Source organism: Melanostigma gelatinosum (genome assembly GCF_949748355.1).
Source record: "Melanostigma gelatinosum genome assembly, chromosome: 2".
NCBI lineage: Eukaryota > Metazoa > Chordata > Actinopteri > Perciformes > Zoarcidae > Melanostigma > Melanostigma gelatinosum.
Window position 1 is genome coordinate 13,342,667 of NC_136635.1, and position 19,994 is coordinate 13,362,660.

At 42.6% G+C, this 19,994-nt stretch overlaps 3 protein-coding genes across 5 annotated transcripts; 1 reads left to right on the forward strand and 2 right to left on the reverse strand.

Moving 5' to 3' along the window:
- Positions 1 to 985: 985 nt before the first annotated feature.
- nudt21 (nudix hydrolase 21) lies at positions 986 to 4,775 on the reverse strand. Its single transcript, XM_079294574.1, has 6 exons — positions 4,508 to 4,775; positions 3,239 to 3,439; positions 3,077 to 3,140; positions 2,902 to 2,991; positions 2,619 to 2,694; positions 986 to 2,470 (listed from the first exon to the last, which is right to left on the reverse strand). Exons 1-6 carry the CDS (start codon positions 4,627 to 4,629, stop codon positions 2,319 to 2,321), a joined length of 705 nt encoding a protein of 234 aa, XP_079150700.1. The 5' UTR covers positions 4,630 to 4,775; the 3' UTR covers positions 986 to 2,318.
- A 2,367-nt stretch (positions 4,776 to 7,142) lies between these two features.
- LOC306790140 (uncharacterized protein) lies at positions 7,143 to 10,680 on the reverse strand (the record flags this gene model as incomplete). Its single annotated transcript, XM_079286262.1, has 8 exons — positions 10,568 to 10,680; positions 9,576 to 9,679; positions 8,984 to 9,440; positions 8,803 to 8,889; positions 8,682 to 8,718; positions 8,375 to 8,446; positions 7,444 to 8,288; positions 7,143 to 7,232 (listed from the first exon to the last, which is right to left on the reverse strand). The coding sequence occupies exons 1-8, from the start codon at positions 10,664 to 10,666 to the stop codon at positions 7,143 to 7,145; spliced, it is 1,791 nt and encodes a 596-aa protein (XP_079142388.1). The 5' UTR covers positions 10,667 to 10,680.
- Positions 10,681 to 12,378: 1,698 nt separating this feature from the next.
- Positions 12,379 to 18,690, forward strand: LOC306788306 (transcriptional repressor CTCF-like). 3 transcript variants are annotated; one of them, XM_079283779.1, is made up of 13 exons: positions 12,379 to 12,516; positions 13,630 to 13,896; positions 14,001 to 14,168; positions 14,263 to 14,638; positions 14,754 to 14,924; positions 15,103 to 15,236; positions 15,337 to 15,457; positions 15,550 to 15,699; positions 15,916 to 16,076; positions 16,156 to 16,338; positions 16,424 to 16,573; positions 16,912 to 17,035; positions 17,177 to 18,690. In XM_079283779.1, the coding sequence occupies exons 2-13, from the start codon at positions 13,651 to 13,653 to the stop codon at positions 17,440 to 17,442; spliced, it is 2,250 nt and encodes a 749-aa protein (XP_079139905.1). In that variant the 5' UTR covers positions 12,379 to 12,516; positions 13,630 to 13,650; the 3' UTR covers positions 17,443 to 18,690. The 3 variants fall into 3 exon arrangements, with proteins under 3 accessions (XP_079139905.1, XP_079139903.1, XP_079139904.1); XM_079283777.1 differs by having other exon boundaries at positions 16,424 to 16,562; positions 16,895 to 17,035; XM_079283778.1 differs by having other exon boundaries at positions 16,424 to 16,562; positions 16,895 to 17,029.
- The last annotated feature ends 1,304 nt before the right edge of the window (positions 18,691 to 19,994 follow it).

Genomic DNA, 19,994 nt, shown 5'->3' on the forward strand with positions numbered 1-19,994 from the left:
TTGGCAATAAACCTTATTCTTATTCTGAACATACCGTATTATGTTTCTGAAAATATTTTTGCATTGCAAATGTAGTGAGGGACCAGATATCCTCTGTTCTGTTGGTGTCATATTTTTGGTACCACCTTATGTCATGTTTAACAGGCAATGTTGGATTTGGATTGTTTTTGGAGAATACTGGTTTTCAATGTAATATTTTTTTCCCAGTTCAAATGTGCAATTATTCTTGACTGAAACCTTGCTTGGCTGCATTTAAGAATATAATGAGACTTTTAATTTAAAAGATATGTGATGTGCTTTAACTACTGTATCTTTTAACTTGTTATGTTCTCTTGTGTTGGGTTCAGTGTCCGTTATTTCACCTCGCTGCAAGACAACCGGACCACTTCAATCCATACTGTGTGGTGCATCATCATAGTCCCACAGACAAAGTCAGCAGCGTTGCAGAATCACAAAGACAACAATACAAATGACTGCTGACAATAATTACAAGTCTATAAGGGCATGGTTAAGATGATTTGTTTTAATCTAATTTGATTTTAACAATATAGACAGTATAATGACAACCAGTGTGTGCTGGGTTCACCCTTGACAGGATAAGCAGGTTACAGAAGTTAAATTATATCATGCAGGCCACATTCGAAAGTGGGCAAGCAGTCAGTTCTATTAACTGAAATATTAATACATTTTTGTGTTGTGATGGAAAAAGTGTCCATCCACACAATTCTAAAAATATGAGTGAAACTTTCACTGCCAGTAGAATGTTTCATTACTTCGTATGTGGTTGCAACACACATCTGACCTTAACCCTGGACACAACCAAGTGACTGATGAAGCATGTTGGGCGATCAGTTACACAGCAAGTAACCAATTATTCTGTCCAACAAGGTGTAGACTGCACACGCGTTAGACTTAAGAGCTCCAGTAGTGACTCGTACTGAAATATTTTGGCAATATGAAGAAATAAGCAAAAGCTTTATAAAAACATATTCAAAGGACTGCTTTATTAAAAAGGAAAAAAACAGCATCGTTACAGGTTAAAATAACAGGAAATGCAATAATGTAGTTTGTTTAATCAAACATTGGCCTCCTGTGTGAACATAAAATCAGATTCTTAATATGCACTGGAATACAGACTTGCATACTACAAAACAAGCAGTTTCTCAATATAAAAAAGACGCATGACAATTTCCATTCTCTTCTAACAGTATAAACACCCCTGTGACCTGTCAATATACATGACGAGCTTTTCTTGTGAAAGTTGAGAAGTATTTTTTTCTCCACATTGTCTCATGTTCACTCAGACAGCGAGACGCACTTCTGTTCACTCAAGTTAGTTGTAAAAATATAATTGTTAAAGATTCAGTTATTGTTAAGATGATTTACGCAATGACATTTTGTGTCTTCTACAATTATTTTGTATTTTTAGTTTCTTCTCTGTTGACCAGGTTTCATTTTTTAATGAGTCGGCCGTTGCAATGTGTCAACAAAAAACTGGTAACAAGTAAAAAACGAATACCAGATTTAAAATACTCAGAAAAAGAATAATGCATTAAACACATTTGTTTGATCGCAAGGATCAACACACGATGTGTTTCGGTGAGAAACAAGTGAATGTAATCTCCACAGGGCACCTTTAAAAGGAGTGTGTAGGATTTAATGGCAGACTGGAATAACAAAACTGTGGTAACGTTGTTCACCTTACTCAGAGGCCATCCTTACCATAATGACTCTACTTTAGGAGCAACGGAAGTGAGACAGCTGCTGCTGCTGGTACCTGGTTTTGCACTCTCCGGCTCACGCAGTTTCGAGCGCGTGTCAGAGAACTACGGTGGCCTTTGGGTAACGTAAAAACGCCAGTGTTTGGTTTGTCTGTTCTGGGCTACTGTAGAAACATGGGACTCCATAAAGAGGACCTGCTCCCTTTGTAGATACGAGGGGCTCATTTATGCAAATATCTTGTGTACAGTTATAAGTCTCCTTTTCCTTCCTGGCTTGTATAAATGAGCTGTGGTGCAGTCTTCGGTGTTGTCTTCAGAAGGATTGATACCATCTAAAAAGCTCTGTAGCAGTCTCTATACCCATTGTGCTTTCACTGTGGTAATTGGTGTTGATAAAACGTTTATTATGTTACATTTCAAACGAACGATACAAGCCGATTGATTAGTTAGAAAAGTTACAGGTCATACAGGGTTTGTCAGCAGTTGTACATAGCAGATCCTTGATACAGACGACTCATGTGATGATCTTTGATTCCAGCCTGTTTTTAAATTGAGCCAGTGACAGTCAACAGAAAGAAAAGAAAAAAAACAAGTGTCTCAATTCAGGCTAGTTCCACAATGACATAAACTATACCTGCTCAATAGCTGTGGTAGACTGGAAATGATTGGCCCATATCCAGGAGCGTTGTCATACAGTTCAAACAAAGGTGCTGCCACCAGTTTATAGTTCTTGGGGACAGCAAACAGTGCTGTAAAAAAAACAGGAATCACAGGTTATCAAACAAGAAGCAATGATAGAATGGAACTATTATGCATGAGTCTCCTCTACTTTTATTCTCTACTAAACGTCGACGCTAACATGCAATAACTTCACATGTTATGTTGTGATGTACTGACCTTTTTCCTGCAGCTGAACCAGGAATAGCTTCTTATGCTCCTTGGGTTTGGTGATGTGTGCTGGAATATACGGATACTGCAAGACAAACATCTTTGGATCAGCTCACATTAGTACACAGATATAAACTGCGTCATGACTGATTGACAACAGCCTGGAGTTATGAAGCTGCTAAATCAGCACTGATCAGTTAATGCTACACTGCTTTCCATTAAAACATTGGAAATATCAGCTATAAAAATTGTTCAATTAATTAAATCCTCATTGTCATATGTGTGCACTAACCTGTGGCGGCTCAAAGTTTGGACGCCACCAGTTGCCGATACAGTCGTCAATCGACCACTCCTGCTTCACGCCATCTTGCCTTCCAAGGATCTAACATCAAAACAAAAGTTCATATGTGTAAACTCCACAATCCCCGCAGCAACAAGAAGCTTAAACTGTTCAGTGATGTAGCTACCTCAGTCATCAGGCGTTTCAGACCCTCCACCTCATCTTCTCCAGGACTCAACTCCCCCCCGGGCCTGCAGGAGAGAAGCAAGCCGTCAGTTCAGTAAAACAAAAAACAAAAAAAAACACTTCTGCTGCTTCATGCAGGAGCCTCTGAACATCAACTACTCACAGTTTGAAGAAAGTGGTGCCCAGCTGCAGCAGTAACACATGAGGCAGCCTGTGTTCATGGACAATGAGAACACCCTCCACGGTCCTCCGCATTCCCATTTTATCAAACTCTTCCCGCATCCGCTGGAACCGGGCAGCCACTGAGCTGTCCTTCTCATACAGAGGCTCCTTGGTGCCAAACGTGTAGTTGGTAAGAGGGTATCTGAAGTACAAACACACACATGAAGTCATTAAGCATGAGACCAGAGATCAACACAGTATGGTACGTACCTATGTGCTACAAAAAGCTGGGATATAGTCTTTATACCACAATTTTAATCTAGGGCTGCAACAAATAATTATTTACAATTATTGATTCAACCATATATTGCTTTTTGTGGATGAACTGGTTGTTTTTAAAATTCACAATATGTCAGAAAATAGTGAAATCTGCACAATTTATCTCCCGGAGACCCAAAGAATCTTCAAATTGCTTATTTTTTTCAAACCAAAAACTAATTCGATTTGAATTCAAATAAAACAGAAAAGAAGCAAATCCTCACTTTACAGAATGACAAACAAATTATCAAATTTACTGCAGATACATTTTCTTTACAACTACTAATTGTTTCAGCTGTGAAGATTAGACTAGTTATATTTGGCTGCCATAGTTAGTATGATCTTGAAGTCTTAAATTAAACTTGTTTATGACTTTAATGCTTTATTGTAACTTTAAATCAGCAAACATTTTGATAACAGATTACTGGTATTGACTCCAGCTTCTGAAATGTGAATATTTACTGGTTTCCTTAGTTTGAACGAGCTGTTTTCTCAAATTTATCGTTGAGACATTAAAATGCAAATATGTAAAGTAAATACTAATAAAAAAAAAATCCGTATCACAAATCCACAAAGCAAGGACTGGCATATAAACTGCTTATTTTGCCCAGAAGCCAAATATATTTAGTTAAATATAATAGCAGACAAAGGAAACCAGCAGATATTCCCACGTGAGAAGCTGAAACGTGTTTTTTTTAATATTCGATTTTATATTTAATATTCAGACCAATGTTTTTGTAAAATTCTTGAAAAGCAACCACATCCAAGTCCACGACATGGCCACATCGGGGACACAGTGTTATTTGATGCGATCGGGATGTTTGGCGCTAAATTACTGACACATAATAAACTAATTAAGCCAGTTAAGACTTTCCCGTCGGTCTTCGTTAACTAACGAGCACTCTTTGATATTGATGCGAGCTGCATTACTTTCTGCTGCACATGAACTCACAGGTTGATGGTCCTCTCCAGTGAGAGCGCTTTAGCAGGCCCGCTGTTGTATTTGTTCCCAAACTGAACGGCGCCACTGCGCGGCCAGCCGGCGGCCGAGCGACAGGGAGGCGCGACCGACATCTCTAACGTGTGCACGACGAGGCTGAATCCTCCTGCGAATGTACCTCGGGTAGTAGTTGTTTCGTAACTCGCTGGATTATCTAAATAGCAAAAGAAACTCTTCACACTTGTGTGGACAGTCTACAACAATCCCTCTGCCGTCGTTTCCCTCGGTCCTCCTCTTCCGGGTGAAGTGCGGCTTTCAGGGCGATGTCGCCGCAGCGACACCTGCTGGTGGGGATGATGAACGTTTGTTTTTCTTCTTCTACTTCTGAATCTGAATCAAAACTGCTTGAACATTACATCTAAAACAAAGAACATGCATACTTTGTTGAGTAAACGTAACGTTTAGGGAGGAAAGGTCCTCTGTTTTTTTGACTTTGTACGTTAAGCACACCTCAAAGAAAGCTCCCTGTGCTTAAACTGTTTACACTCCTCACTCTCTCAGCAGGTCTCCAGGGCGTCTGCCTATCATCAGACAAACGTACCCCCAAAAATCCTTTCCGGATGTTCAGCTATACCTCAGCATTTGTGCGAGATCAAGAGGTAGAACGTTATTTTGATTTCCACACAATTTTTTTATTTCAATTGACATTTTGCTCAAAAACACAAGTTGAATTTAAGAAACGTTTTGTGAATGAGGTCCAACATACTCTTTATTACTCCTCCAGCTGTTGTGAATGGAGGATCCCCTTCATTACATCCTGTTCTACATTTGGCCAGCTGTCTTCATAGGCAATATTAGACACAGGAAATATATTGTAACTTTTTGGAAGTATTTGAGTTGCTGATACACCTGCGGTTTGAATAGAAATGTGACCTCCATTTCAGAATTTAGTTAAGTAAGCTCCGCTGTGTGCATACATAATATACAGCAGTGCTGTAAAGTAACACAAAATAAGACTAGAATTAATTTGAAAACTGCCTTACAATTGTTTTCCAGTACCAGCATAAAAATCAAATGAAGAAATACAGTTTAACCTCGAGTGCTATATTCTCATATATATTCAGTTGTGTAGCCTGTGATTTCTAATTATTTTATATATATATATATATATATATATATATATATATATATATATATATATATATATATATATATATATATATATATATATATATATATATATATATATATATATATATATATATATTCTGCCTGGTCCATTACAAATATATGTAATATGATAGATGTATGTGTATTAACATTTTAAATCCAGAAGTTAAGTTAAATTAATTTCAGCATGAAAGTTCATTCTTGACTTTTGGAACAGTAGTTTGACAAAAACCTTCACTCAAGGTCTTGTATGGTCCTCCTTAGCTGATGGAGTTTGCTCAGGCTGTTCTGGCACCAAAGACCATTATTGAACCGAGACAATGACACAACAACTGTGAAAACAACGGAGCTATCTCTATGGCAAACGAGGAATATGGGCTCCTGAAATAGCTAGCAAGTGTACCTTGATTTAAGATGTTCTTATCATAATACAATCATTTGTTATGAAATAAATATATTAACTCATAAAAAAACAAAGGGTCAGTTAATTCAATATTCCATTTAATATTCATAACTATGTCTCTAATCCATCTATCGTAAACATGGTGTATTTTGCCACAGTAGTTGTCTTATGGTACATAATGATACGTGCAATGCAAAAAATTCAAACATAAGTTAAAAAAGGACAAAGACACTGCTGGATTTGTTGATTACATCACACCAAGGGGATCTCAGTTCTTTGGTCCAGTGGCCCACCCTTTGTGGTGTGCTGCTGAAATGTGGTGGTCCCTGTAGGAAGTGCCATGGATCGTCTCCCCCTCCCCCTTTACCATTTACTGTGGCCTCTCCTGCCCCTGTCACAGTAGTTGGTCCCGTGTTTAGCAATTTCTTTATTTTTGAGTTACTCCTCACCCTCTCCTTGTTTTTGACCTTCTATCTCCCCCTTGCTCCTGCACAGCTCACCATCTTTCCCTGATGCAGGTTCAGCCATTCCCACTTCTGATTTAATTGCATCTTCTTCGGGTTTCACACTTTCTTCCTGCACTTCTTTAATCATAACTTCACTGTTGGAAGTGAGAGCTGGTTTCTCGTTTTCCTTCTTGCTCTCCTTCCCACCGGCGACGGCCTTTTTGCTCTCATCCATCTCAGTTTGCTTGCTTTTTTTAACCTTCTCAAGCTTCTCATCTGCTGTTGAGATATGAAAATTGCAAAAAAACAGCATTCAACACACATCTACACACATGTTAAAGCAGAGAGTTACATACAAGACGCACTCACAGAACTCCAAACTTACCTGTGCCCATTTCTGCTGGCTCTACACTGGATCTTTCTTCAGGAGATGTCTGCAAATCTTTAACGGGATTATCATTAGAGGGGGCTGGACTGGTCAAATGAGTAGTAGCACTTGAGTTATCAATAGTTGGTGTGAGGGTAGTGCTGACCTCGTAAGTGTAAGGTGGGTCTGAGTCAGTCATGAGTGGGGAGCAAATTGCAGTAGCGGTAGCTGAACTGGTAGTGGAAGTGGTATCTGCATGGTTTAAACTGGAGGCGGTGGAGGGGGTGTCTGTGGGGTTTGTTTCACTGGAAGAAGTGGAGGGAACAGATATTTCAGCAGGGCTAGGGGGGGCTGGGTGGGTAACGGTGGAAGTAGAGATAGAGACGGTGGATGTTGGGCTTGTAATGGTGGTGGAGGAGGTGGAGATGGGGGGAGGAAAGGCAGAAGAGATCAGGGTGGAGGAGGAGGTAATGGAGGCGACGGGTGAAACTGCAGTTGTAATGTCATGACTTGAGTTAGGAGGTGGAGATGTCGTTTTAGTGACTGATGAAACTAAAGGTACAGAGCGAGTGGAGGTGACTGAAGTGGGAACCTCACAAGCTTCAGTGACTGAAGTGATACTGGCAGACACGCCTGGGGGCATCTCTGATATGCTGGTGGAGGATGAAGACGCTGTGGCGATGACAGAAATAGCTGCATCACCACCAGTAGCAGGAGTGGCATCGACAGAGAGAACGCCAGTTGGCTCTGGGAAAGTCGATTTAGTTGACAGATTTGTTGATGTTGTGGACACTGAGCTTCCATTGCTGGGAGCAGAAACAGTTTCCGAGGTGGTAATGGAAGGCGTTGTTATTGTTGTTGGATTGGAAGTGACAGGGAGGCTTGGAGTGATGGACTCAGAGGAAGCGGAAGTAAGTGAAACAGTGGCCGGGGGCTCGGTGGGTGTAGTAGTGCTTGTAAGGGTTGTCGGAAAGGTGGAGGTGGGTAGTTCAGGGGTAGTAGCATTAGCTTCAAGGATAGAAGGTTCGCTGTCAGGCTTTGTAACATTGGTGGGTGTTGTAGCTGCTGCTGTGGCGTTAACAGAGTCGGTGCATATATGTGAGTCAGAGGGAGGTACAGCACTTGTAAAACCGGTTGAGTCAGGGACTGAGTTTGAGATTGTCGGTACAGTAGGAGTGGTGGTAGCAGTGAGTGCAGGAGCAGCAGCGGTAGATGGAGCTGCAGTGGGACTCAGTTTAGTGGGTGTGTTTGTCTCCCCTTCCTGTATTTGGGCTAACTCATTCTCAGGTGTGTTGCGGCCAGATGTTGAGCGGGGTGGACCCGGTTTGATAACAGGCTTTGGAAGCAAAGCGGGCTTCCCGGCTGACTCGTGTGCTGACACGCTTGGACGAATTTGATGCCTTGTATCTACAGAAAACAAATTTGAATGTGCAAATTATTTAGCCTGTTATACACATACTGTATGAGAGAGACAGTCAGTGTTTGTGCTCTACCTGAGGATGCAGACATCGTTCGAGGTTTTGTGAAAGTAGGTGGTGGCTCAGGTTTGCTGTCAATGATAGTACCTAAGACACAAGGATCATTTACCAGAATAATGAATGCACTATTATGTTACTATGTCGGATGGAGAGCAGTCTTATCTGCCCAAAGAGATATTAAATATATAAAGAAGTGATCCGTGTTGAAAAGTCTCTCCTTTTGATACAAATCCATACAAAGATTAATTCTGATTCATTCACACTAAGCTGGAGCAGAGAGGAGTTTAATCATATCAAACATCAAATAGATAAAGCGACATACCTTCGGACTCTGCTTTTTTCATCTCTCCCTCCTGATTCTACAAAAATAAAAGAAGCATTTAAACACTTTTGCAAACTCCTACAGTATACATCTGTAAATGTAGACATACACATTCACACACCTGTGTCTCTCCTGGCTGGGCTTTGGAAACTCCAATACGTTGAAGCATGAGATGGAGTTTCTGTTCAAAGCTATGTTGGCCTTCGAGCTGTTTCTGAAATGAGCAACGGCAGCGCTGTGAGTGCTTTTCAAAACAAATCTGATCTGAATGGATGTATGACTTTAACTCTACTAGCACCCACCTTTGAAGTGTTTCTGGCATTAGTAGTCCCTGCAGCTGCTGATCCAGACAGCAAAATGAGAGACTGGGACTTCCCCTCTCTGAGAGCTCGACGGGGAGGCACCACTTCACCCCTCAGCTGAGCACCAGGTGTCTCCTGAACAGCCGACTCTCCAGTCACAGCACCGGGATGTTCTTTCGCTTTCTCCTTTTCATTTTCCTTGTCCTGTTCCTTGACTCTGTCCTTGTCCTTTTCTTTCTCAGCTCTGGTGACCTCCCTGAGCGGGCGAATGAGATCGGCGATGGAGGTCTTTTTGGGTCGCCCCTCCTGGCTTGTTTCTGATTTCAGACCTCGTCTCTTTTTGAGTGTAAAGAAATCACCGAGCTTCCTCCTGAGGGTTTTCGTCGGGGGTGGACAGGGGACAGAGCTGGCAGGGGCCACTTCGTGCTCTGTGATAGATTCCTCATCTTGCTTTTCCCTATATTAAGGATCATATACTGTATATCAAACCAATACTGTGTGCATTCAATTCTAGTGTAGAGCAGATAGAGTCTAGGTTGGCTAAATATCAAGGGACTATAAAGAGGCAAATTGGGCAGCTGTTGATACTCACGGTGTATCAGTAGGAAGCACTCTCTTGGTGAAGAACTCTTCAACTCCTTCATCCACTCTCCCCATGAGCTCAAGGACTTCATTGTCACTCTCAATTATTGTCTCCTAATTACCACACACATACACAGAAAATAACACTTCACTCCAAAGATCAAACAAACTTCACATTACACAACCCTCACCTTTGAGAAACCCACACACTCTGGCACTCGTATTTCTTCTGCCTCTATCGGTGTATTTTGGTTTGAATCTTTCATCTATGATGCTACAAACCAGCCTCCTGGGAGTCAGTTGCTCAGTAACGTACAATTGGGGGGGCATCACTGGATTTCACATGCAGAATGATAGCAAGATAACTAATTTTGCCGATGTAGGGAATGTGATATCACAACTGCAGCGATACAGTTTTAGCATCCTTCTGATCATATTAACATCTGTGGCCACAAGTAGCAATAAAAACCAGGCGGTTGACTGCAGAACACACATTTAGCAGAAGTCACCGTTACATGATACCCTGTCTGGGGAATTGCTTGAATTTAGTCTCCCTGGCCATCGGCTCCAAGGGAGTGACTGTGTGTCTACAGCCTAACAGCTCTGTGACAACACGATCAGCTCAGTGGAAAATGGCAGATGATCACACACATTTTGATTCAATTCTATTACCAAATTAAAAAAGCATTTTAGCTTTTTTACCGCTCGCTCTCGTACATTGTCATCATGCTCTTGCACATAGAAAATGGCAAGTGTGTGTTCATCAAACAGCCGGTGACCGGTACAATGGGACTCCCTTATTCAAGCAGGGACCAGGCATCTTTTACAGCATCCCCCCCCCCACTCCATCCTTCCCTTCCCCCTGCCTCTCCCCTCTGTACCCTATTACATCTTTCCTCTCTCCCTCCCTTCCATTTTCTCTCCACACATACACACATACACACCACCTTTTCCCTCACACTCCATCTTTACAAAGACCTCTCTCATCCTCCTTCACCGTACCTGCGGTCTGCTGGGACGATAGTTCAGTTTCTGTCGGTGAGGTCTCGGTCTGCTCTGGGTATAGTGCCTGAGCGCTGGTCCGCCCAATGGCAGCTCCATTGGGGAGACACGGCACGCTATTGCCTTGGAGCTCTGCTTCCGTGGCTCTGTTGCTGAGGCACGGTTGCTAAGAGCTGGAGCAGCAGCAGTATGTAATGCCTCCACTGAGGTGGGAGGGGCCAGGCTGGCTAGACTGACACATCTGACATCAGAATCTCTCCTCTCTCGGGCCCCCTCCCCTCCAAGAGGAAAACCATGAAAAAAAAGATGATGATAAAAGAAGAAGAGGCAGAGAGATCGAGGAATGGAGTGACCACACAGACATGTTTACAACCCTGCATCCTGGCCTATGACAAGTACATGCCCGTGAGGATACTGCAATGGAAATGTCTGAAATGAACAAAATGTTCTGTTGGGTTATGTCACAAATTAATAATTTATTTTATATGCGGAAAATAAATGCTGTAATTCAAAGAAAAATGTCTCACCAGTAATAGAGAAAATAAATAGCCCAGAGAGGATTTGTTTGATAATGAGCTGCAAGATTAGCTCAGAAACCATGAAATAAAACACAGGCACACACCCACAAGCACAAATCTCTATATACTAACCTCCCCAAGGTGAATATGAAGGGAGTTTCATGGGAATTGTTTGAATATTTGATGTTCAAACCAGGCAACTTAATTCCCAGTTTGAAACTCTTTGGTTCAAATGAATAATAACTTACACAGATAAGAACAAGATTTATATGATTCAACTTTGATTTATGGCCAAATCTGCACAATTCCTCTATGGGGATCATATTTATTTTATCTGTTTCTGTAAGTGCTGTTCCCTTTCTGAGTGGTTAACTCTTACTTAACAACCCAGAAATAACTTGTTTTCCAGTTTTGATCACATGTCAGGTTTTCCACGCATCAGCTATTTTAGTGATATAGGGTGCCGATTGGAGATGTAACAGACCTAGAACAGTAGGCACTAGGTTATTGTAACATTCCCACCCACACACAACATATGGAATATTGAAAATAAGTAGTCAAATGTAATATGTTACACAACATTGATGATGTTATTAAAATAGTTACATCCCGTAGTACATTTTTAACAGGGTAACTAACAATCTGTAACCTACTACATTTACCAGACAGCACATCTGGGGGCAGGAAGTACCAAGAAAAACTGTTAAAAACGCACAGCCGGAAGTAGGAGAGATGAGCATGTTATTGTTCTCTACCAGCAGTGTAATCTGCCAATAGTAACATAAGGATTTTTAGCCTGTATCAGTTTTGTTTTTCAAAATTCGGGTGGCAACACAATATCACAAATTCAGGTCATTACGTGCATGTAAAACTGTCAGCTTCAATCTACAGTAGCCTATGACACAATGTCATCGAGGACGGTACACACAATCACGTTTGTGTGTCATGAGGCCCGCCCTACACCTACAACATCCATACTGCCCTCTTGTGACAGATTTCGTGTATTGCTTTAATTCACAAAAATTACTTGCAATTTCGATTTAAAAGCGACTACAAATTGACTGAGGTCGAGAAGACACGCACGGGGCAATAGTGATCTGCCAGAAAACTAATCAATAATCCTGAGGGATTATTGATAATCATCCTCGTCATGTTTCTGGGACGCCACGCCCACGGTTGAATTCAAATCTGGCGCCTATCACCCTCAGCCACAGCCCGACCACGCCCCTTTACTCCCTCGGGCGCTGTGCTCGCGCAGCCGCGGTTAGCTCTTAAGGGCCGCCATTTTGTGTGAGGCCCACTCTTCCTAAGCGGGAGAAAACTAATAGTCCGCGCGCTCAGCACGTACGGACGTTTACGACGGGACTGAAGGGAACAGACGCATGCACCGGCCATCCAACTGAATATAACGGGGGAAAGAAGCAGTTGGGAGTAAGTAAAGTCGTTGCTTTTCTTCCAAATACGGAAACGTTTTTGTAGGAGCCGTCGTCGGCCTCTAGGTGTCACGGTAGGGCTTACCGGGCGGCTGGCGGGGGGTGTTTGTCTCCCTCTATCGTTGTCCAAAACGCACTAAATCTGTCTATAAACTGTAACTCCGTGTCTCGGTTGAGCGGTTTGCTGCTTTTGGGCTGTTATTTTGGGGTATTTGCACGGTGATGGTTAGATTTCCCAGTATTTCTGTTTTAAGTTAGTTCAGGCCTGACGTCCATCTTATCGTGCCCTTTGTTTCCTGTTTCCTCGCGCCTCCCGAGTTAACTAACACGAGTTCATGTTTGAATAGTTTCTATCTTTAACAATGCACGATTATTCGACTGTGAACCATCGATAAGGTGTTAAAAAGTAATTTTAAACGTTCTTGAAACAGTCAGAACGCGTGACCCCGAAGTACCGATTGGTTGATCGATCGTTATCATTATCTAATCAACACAGGAAGACGTCACGCTACACGGACACTTCTCCAAAGTTTAACGTAACCTCATTGTTGGACTACAATATAGTGGAACTACACATGATCCACTCACACGGTTTGCTTCTTCACAACACTTTGGTCACTTGAGTTGTACTCTAAGCTCCAGCTACTACTACTTTGACTCGTACTCTACTTTACCCGGAGATTAGCAGCGAGAATAAATAGATCAATGCTCTCTGTGCTAGAGGCACAATCTATATATGCTCTCTTTTTTTAGCAAACCAGTACATCATACAACACCTAAAATTACATTTAAATCGAGTTGTATGTTATTACACGCATTGGATGACTTGCAGGCCTCTACATATGTGAACAGGTATATTTAAGACTTGACGATCCATATCACAAGTACTTTTTGAGTGTTTTATATTGTGTGGCTATAAAGGGGAATACTCTGTATGCAACGCAGAAAGTATTAATTGAGCTGGGTCATCAAAATACTTCAGTTTTTAAAAATACCCATCTCTGGTACTACCACCACCACCCAAATACATATACAAAGAAATGCAGTTGCATTCGAATGACTTCACTGTACTTTTTTCCCTAACTTTATGTTTTACATCTTCCTCATTAAGGGTGTTACTTGACCCGTTGCCATGGAGGGAGAGGCTGTTTCCATGGAGACCGCTCAGGCTGCTGATGGAAAGGTCCTGTCAGAGAGCGGAGATGCTTTGATACAAGGGGCCGTCATGGCCGCACAGGGGGAGGTGACCGATACTATGGAGATGATGGTGATGGATGCTCTCGATCCGACTCTGCTGCAGATGAAGACGGAGGTGCTGGAGGGCGGCGGCACGGTGACTGTTACTGGTGGAGACGAGGGGCAGATCATCACGCTCCAGGTTGGTATAGAACACCGGTTAAGCGATTTAAAGTTCAATTTGAATCGACAGTTTGATTATCAGCTACTGGCCTTGTTGTGAAATGTCTTTGTTCCTCTATGTAGGTGGTGAATATGGAGGAGCAGGCAGGAGCTGCGTTGAGTCTGGGTCAGCTTCAGCTGGTCACAGCAGCCAATGTTCAGGGGCTCCATGCCACATATCACGTGTCAGGAGTTCACAGGGACGCAGAGCCGGTTATCTGTCACACCCTTCCCTTGCCAGAGGGCTTCCAGGTGAGAAATTACTTTAGTTATGTCCTGGAACTCTGTGGACTACTATTGTTTTAAAAGAGTCACAATACGATACATGTGCAATGTTTTCTTTTAGGTGGTGAAAGTGGGTGCCAATGGTGAGGTAGAGACTGTAGAGCAAGAGGAGCTGCAGGCAGTCCATGAGGAGCTACAAGAGGTGAGGGAGGAGGAGGAGGAGGAAGAGGCGGCAGCCGAAGTAGAAACCACTGTGCCCCCACAAGAAGACCCAGAATGGACCAAGGACCCAGACTACCAGCCCATCAGCGGTATACGTAGTAGAGGGAAGAAGGGAAAGAAGAGCCGCCTGCGCTACGGCGAGGGCAATCGCGACATGGACGTCTCTGTGTACGACTTTGAAGAAGAGCAGCAGGAGGGACTGCTGTCAGAAGTGAATGCTGAGAAGGTTGTGGGCAACATGAAGCCACCAAAGCCCACCAAGATCAAGAAAAAAGGTTAGACTTTGATAAAAGTTCTATAAATATCTCAACATGATGCTGAAAAGACATGTAGGATTGCAGTTTGGGTGTGTGATGTTCCCCCTTTATAATCCTAAAATGTTGTGTCCAGGGGTAAAGAAGACTTTCCAGTGTGAGTTGTGTAGCTACACCTGTCCTAGGCGCTCCAACCTGGACAGACACATGAAGAGCCACACAGACGAGAGGCCACATAAATGTCACTTGTGTGGACGGGCATTTCGAACTGTCACTCTGCTGAGAAACCACCTCAATACACACACAGGTAATGCAGACAACAATTACTTGAATTTAGTTATTTCTCTCATTACATTAGCCCTCAAAAGTTCCTTTTACTTTGCATCCATGCTGCCTTTGTTCTAGTTTCATGTAATGTTACTTTTAAATGTTTTCAATAATAAATGGCGGCGTCTCTTCATTCTCACTTCTTTCGTCTCCTTTAGGCACTCGGCCACATAAGTGCCAGGACTGTGACATGGCGTTTGTGACCAGCGGTGAGTTGGTGCGTCATCGTCGCTACAAACACACACACGAGAAGCCCTTCAAGTGCTCCATGTGTGACTATTGCAGCGTTGAGGTACGTGACCACATGTTGTTCTGTGTTAAGTAATCATCTTATCTTTAAATTACTCCCAGGGATAAGCTTTTATTTAAATTTTTCTGTCACTTGTTTTTAGGTGAGTAAGTTGAAGAGGCACATTCGCTCTCACACTGGGGAGCGACCCTTCCAGTGCAGTCTTTGCAGCTACGCCAGCAGAGACACTTACAAGCTGAAGAGACACATGAGGACACATTCAGGTAACGTACCTGCACCGTGTGTTGGCCGAAAGAAGGGTTACTCCCAGTTTGAGAGTACCTCACTAACTTGCTTTTTATCCCCTGTGGTGCAGGTGAGAAGCCGTACGAGTGCTACATCTGCCACGCCCGCTTCACACAGAGCGGCACCATGAAGATGCATATTCTGCAGAAACACACGGAGAACGTGGCCAAGTTCCACTGCCCACACTGTGATACCGTCATCGCACGCAAGAGCGACCTTGGTTAGTTATGGGTTGCCTTTTTTTTTTTTTTAGCTTGAAACTAAATAATCAAATCGAGATTAGAAACACGACCAAGTGTTTACGTGGGTCTCCATGAAGTATGGTTGTTGTATAAGCATTCCTTATTAGACGGCGTCAGAAACGTTTTTTTGGTCTTTGTTAGTACAAATAGTAACATTTGTCTAACGGATCTACATGTCTTGTTTTCTATTCCAGGTGTTCACTTGAGGAAGCAGCACTCATTTCTTGAGAAGGGAAAGAAGTGTCGTTACTGTGACGCTGTGTTTCATGAGCGTTACGCTCTCATCCAACACCAGAAGACTCACAAGAACGAGAAACGCTTCAAGTGTGAACAGTGCGACTACTGCTGCAGACAGGTGTGTGTGGAATATGATTATGATATTCATCCGTTTTCATGGTAAATTACTTTATATTTATATACCCGTTGCCTCGTAGGAACGCCACATGGTGATGCACAAGCGTACACACACTGGGGAGAAGCCGTTTGCCTGCAGCCAGTGTGAGAAAACCTTTAGGCAGAAGCAGCTTCTGGACATGCACTTCAAGCGCTACCATGATCCCAACTTTGTGCCCACGGCCTTCGTCTGCGGCAAGTGCAGCAAGACGTTCACCCGCAGGGTAGGCCTGAGCTCTGAGTTACAGCGAACACATGTAGCTGCCTTTTACAGTGTGTAACTGGGTTGTGATTGTTGTGTGTCCACAGAACACCATGCTGCGTCACACTGAGAACTGCACGGGTGAAATTGATGATGAAGAAGAAGAAAATGGAACTCCTGTACCCAAAAAGGCTCGTCGGGGCAGGAAGAGGAAGATGCAGGCCAGGAGAGACGAGGGTGACACAGGTATTGTACACGTAGCACATCTCCTGTTTTGTGTACCAATCCCCCAATTGTACTCCAGAATATGCAATGAAATTTGTTAAATAGGTCAAAGGAGGCCATTTATCATTTGACCTGGCTGTAAAAAGTTGTAATTATCGCTGGCATACCCTCATACTAAAATAATAGATGGCTGCAAACTTACCGATTTTGTTGCTGAAAGTTGTACAGAAATGTAAGCCCAACCAGGACAGTGTTCATCCTATACTGTGGTGGTGGTGGTGGCGGCTCTATTCAAACCTGCTTTGTCTAGATTTAATTTATGTCTGCTTATGTCCCTTTGCTTTGATCTGTAGAAGATGAACTGGAGGAGGAAGAGGAGCTAAGTGAGCTTGAGGTGGAACAGGACCCGCCAGTCGTCCCCATCCCGGCCCCTGTGGAGCCACCGGTCAAGAGGAAACGTGGACGGCCCCCGAAGAACAAACCAGACAGTAAGTGTAAGGACTACAATGCTTTTTCTGTGCCACACGGAGTGAGACTTTATGGCTGCTAATGGACTAAGTCCTCATCTCTTTCATATGTTAAAAGAATATTCATAGCTTATAGAACCAGAATCTGACGTGAAACGCTCTTAACAGTGGCTGCCATCATCCGCGTGGAGGACGAGGCCACTGGAGAGGTGGACGACATAATTGTGAAGGAGGAGGTTGGAGCCGATCAAGATGACCAGGAGGATGGCAATGAGGGGGCCGTAGAGGAGGTGGTGGTCGGTGGAGGGAAGTCCACCATCCAGCTTGAGGAGTTGCCCCCAGAAGAGGGGGCGGCCCCAGAGCTGCAGCTGTCTGAGGCCCCGCCCAACGGAGACCTCACCCCCGAGATGATCCTCAGCATGATGGACCGGTGATGGATGTGAGAGTCGAACCCACACACCTAGACCCATGATCACATCTTGGTTTTTAATTCTTGTCATTTAGGATTACAAACACTTGCATCCTGCACATCACTGTTGTAATTTAAGATTTGCTTTGTCATCATGTATTGATAAGAGTTGGATTATTATGAATTTACTTCCAAAAATGGATACATTTCAGTACATTTGAGTTTAGGGTGGTAAAAAACTCCTAAGATTATATACATTACAGAATCTCTTCTGCCGGAGTACATTTCTATGTTCTAGTCCATGAAATATGTTTTAACACGGTGGACCGACTCTTCTTAAATCTAGACTGGGTGCATGTCATTTTTATAAAGCTCTGGGTAAACCTCTTCCGCTCTCTCGAAGCCCTATTGTTTTACTTGTTCATACAGCTGTGTGGGTAAAAGTTGTAAGTAGATAGCAGTCACACCCATAATGTGGACTTTGCATTACTTTTTTTATTTTTTTTTATTGGCTGTAATTCCAGGCAATAGTCTGTATCCTCACTGAAGAGCTCTGCACCGCTCAGTCCGGAGATGAAAAGAGTACATTTAGGCCGACGTTGAAAGTCCCTGACACATAATCAAAAATGTCATACGATTGCAGAAACCAGAGGCAACTTTCAGGAATGTGATATTTTCAAGATAAGAAAATTGTATAAGGAAAAAAAAGATTTATTTTGTATTTTTTCTGCTTTTTTGTGTTTTTAGTAATTCCCTGTTTTAAGCCAATTCTAGTTTTTAAAATCTTTATAGACTGCTTATCTTCTGATCCTTTCTTGCTACTGTAACACCCTTGGATGACTTGTATGTACTGAACATTGTCACTGATGAGTGCAAGGAATGAACATTGTTTTGCTCCCTTTTGTAGCCATTCCACTTTGGGTTGATGTTTTCCTTTTGTACCATTTGCAATGCGACGTAGCAGCTTGAATGACATTTGAATAACTGTGTGACAGATGAGAACAGATGTGTGACTACAACCAATTTAAAAAAAAAAGAAAGAAAGTAGATCTTGATGCTTATTTTTGTTACGGCTTCTGCAGCTCAATCATGGATTTAAAATCAGTCTGGTTTTAAAGAAGTTAACGTGTGTTAGAAGTACAGTTAAAGCCTGAAAGAAATTATGGCTAGAAACAGTTTATCAAAAATAAGCAGAGAAACAACTGAGTGCTAACACAGAAATGTCAGTGTATTTTGCTTGCAGATCTATTTTATTAAATGGACTACTTTATCAGGCTCTTCACTCCTTTCTATGACAGAATGTATGTCAACTAACAAGACACTGTCTAGATGGTGGTTTTTCACAATGTTGTTGTTCAAATGTGTCTAGTTTTCAACATTTTAATTGTTAGTGATTTTATTGCCATTCAGGTGTAACGCCAAAATCCTAAACTAGACTTTTCACCTGAGCATTGTGAAATATCTACTCTAAAGTCAGTCAAACGTTTAGCAGCGTGTTCTTTTTTTTTTTTACAGACACATGCAAAATGCATACATGTGGCTATGCTCTGTTTGGCTCGAACTACTGCTACCAACAGGCAATGACATAGAAATACTGACCAGGTTTGCATGTGACATGTCACATGCAGTGGCATCGTGTGAGAAGAAAGCCTGTTGGGGCCAATTAAATATTCACTGGTATTCCATTGTACTTTCCCATATTTCTTTGGTTTCCTATTCTCCAGTAGAACAGATATTGGATTTGAGGTCGGCTTGATGTTAAGGCTGTGTACACACGACACCTTCACTCTTACATTGAGTCCCATTTATTGGTTTCTGATGATACTGTTCACATGGTGTCGGTACCGCTGGAAAAGGGCTGGCTAATCCCTGTGTTGTGTGGTTACACTAATCTACAACATGGCATTTAATTAATCTGGACGATGTATAGAAACACTTTATTTTGTCAGGTACTACGTCCTGTTTGGTAAGAAATCTGGAGGAAAAAGCGCCACATGTCCTTCATCGCTCCCTCTCTCCTTAACCCTCCCCTCCTCGGTCCAACTCGGACTCTGATAGGCCTCTGATAGATTTAACTGCTGAAGTTGAACACGTTTAACAGAGCCATAGTTCTATAGTTGTGTCACTTTGTCTTCTTCGGAAAATCCATGTCTGTTTTGTTTTTTTCCTTCCTTCCTTTTTTGTATTCGCCGTGGCGTCGATAGAGAAGCACGAGCAGCAACGGAGGAAACCGTGACAGACTGAGGGACATCCTTGTTGCCACAGCAACTAGCCGGAACATGATTTCCGGTTGTAAGAGCTACATTTCAAAATAAAACTTAAAAACATACGTTGTTGGCTCCTGGCATTATAGCTTGGCCCAGAGTGCATCTACATTCAACATGGCTTGTAGCAACATTTGAACCATCAGAGATAAAGTCTGCAAATGGACTCCCATACCTGAAAGTGATTTATGGCTGGCTCCCTCTTGGTGTTTACATGGATTGTTGCTCGCTTATTTACAAATCGAAATGGGTGAAAGGAGGGTTAATAGGGTAGATTTAGACGGGTTGTTGTCATAGTCCTAATAACATTGGG

Excerpts from the sequence above, each read along its gene's own strand:
- nudt21 (XM_079294574.1), bottom strand. The coding sequence starts at position 4,629 with ATGTCGGTCGCGCCTCCCTGTCGCTCGGCCGCCGGCTGGCCGCGCAGT. Across the intron at positions 3,440-4,507 it reads CTGGAGAGGACCATCAACCT|ATACCCTCTTACCAACTACA; the intron begins GTGAGTTCATGT and ends TTTGTACTTCAG. Across the intron at positions 3,141-3,238 it reads GGCACCACTTTCTTCAAACT|GCCCGGGGGGGAGTTGAGTC; the intron begins GTGAGTAGTTGA and ends TCTCTCCTGCAG.
- LOC306788306 (XM_079283777.1), top strand. The coding sequence starts at position 13,651 with ATGGAGGGAGAGGCTGTTTCCATGGAGACCGCTCAGGCTGCTGATGGA. Across the intron at positions 14,639-14,753 it reads CACCAAGATCAAGAAAAAAG|GGGTAAAGAAGACTTTCCAG; the intron begins GTTAGACTTTGA and ends TGTTGTGTCCAG. Across the intron at positions 15,458-15,549 it reads ACACATGAGGACACATTCAG|GTGAGAAGCCGTACGAGTGC; the intron begins GTAACGTACCTG and ends CCTGTGGTGCAG.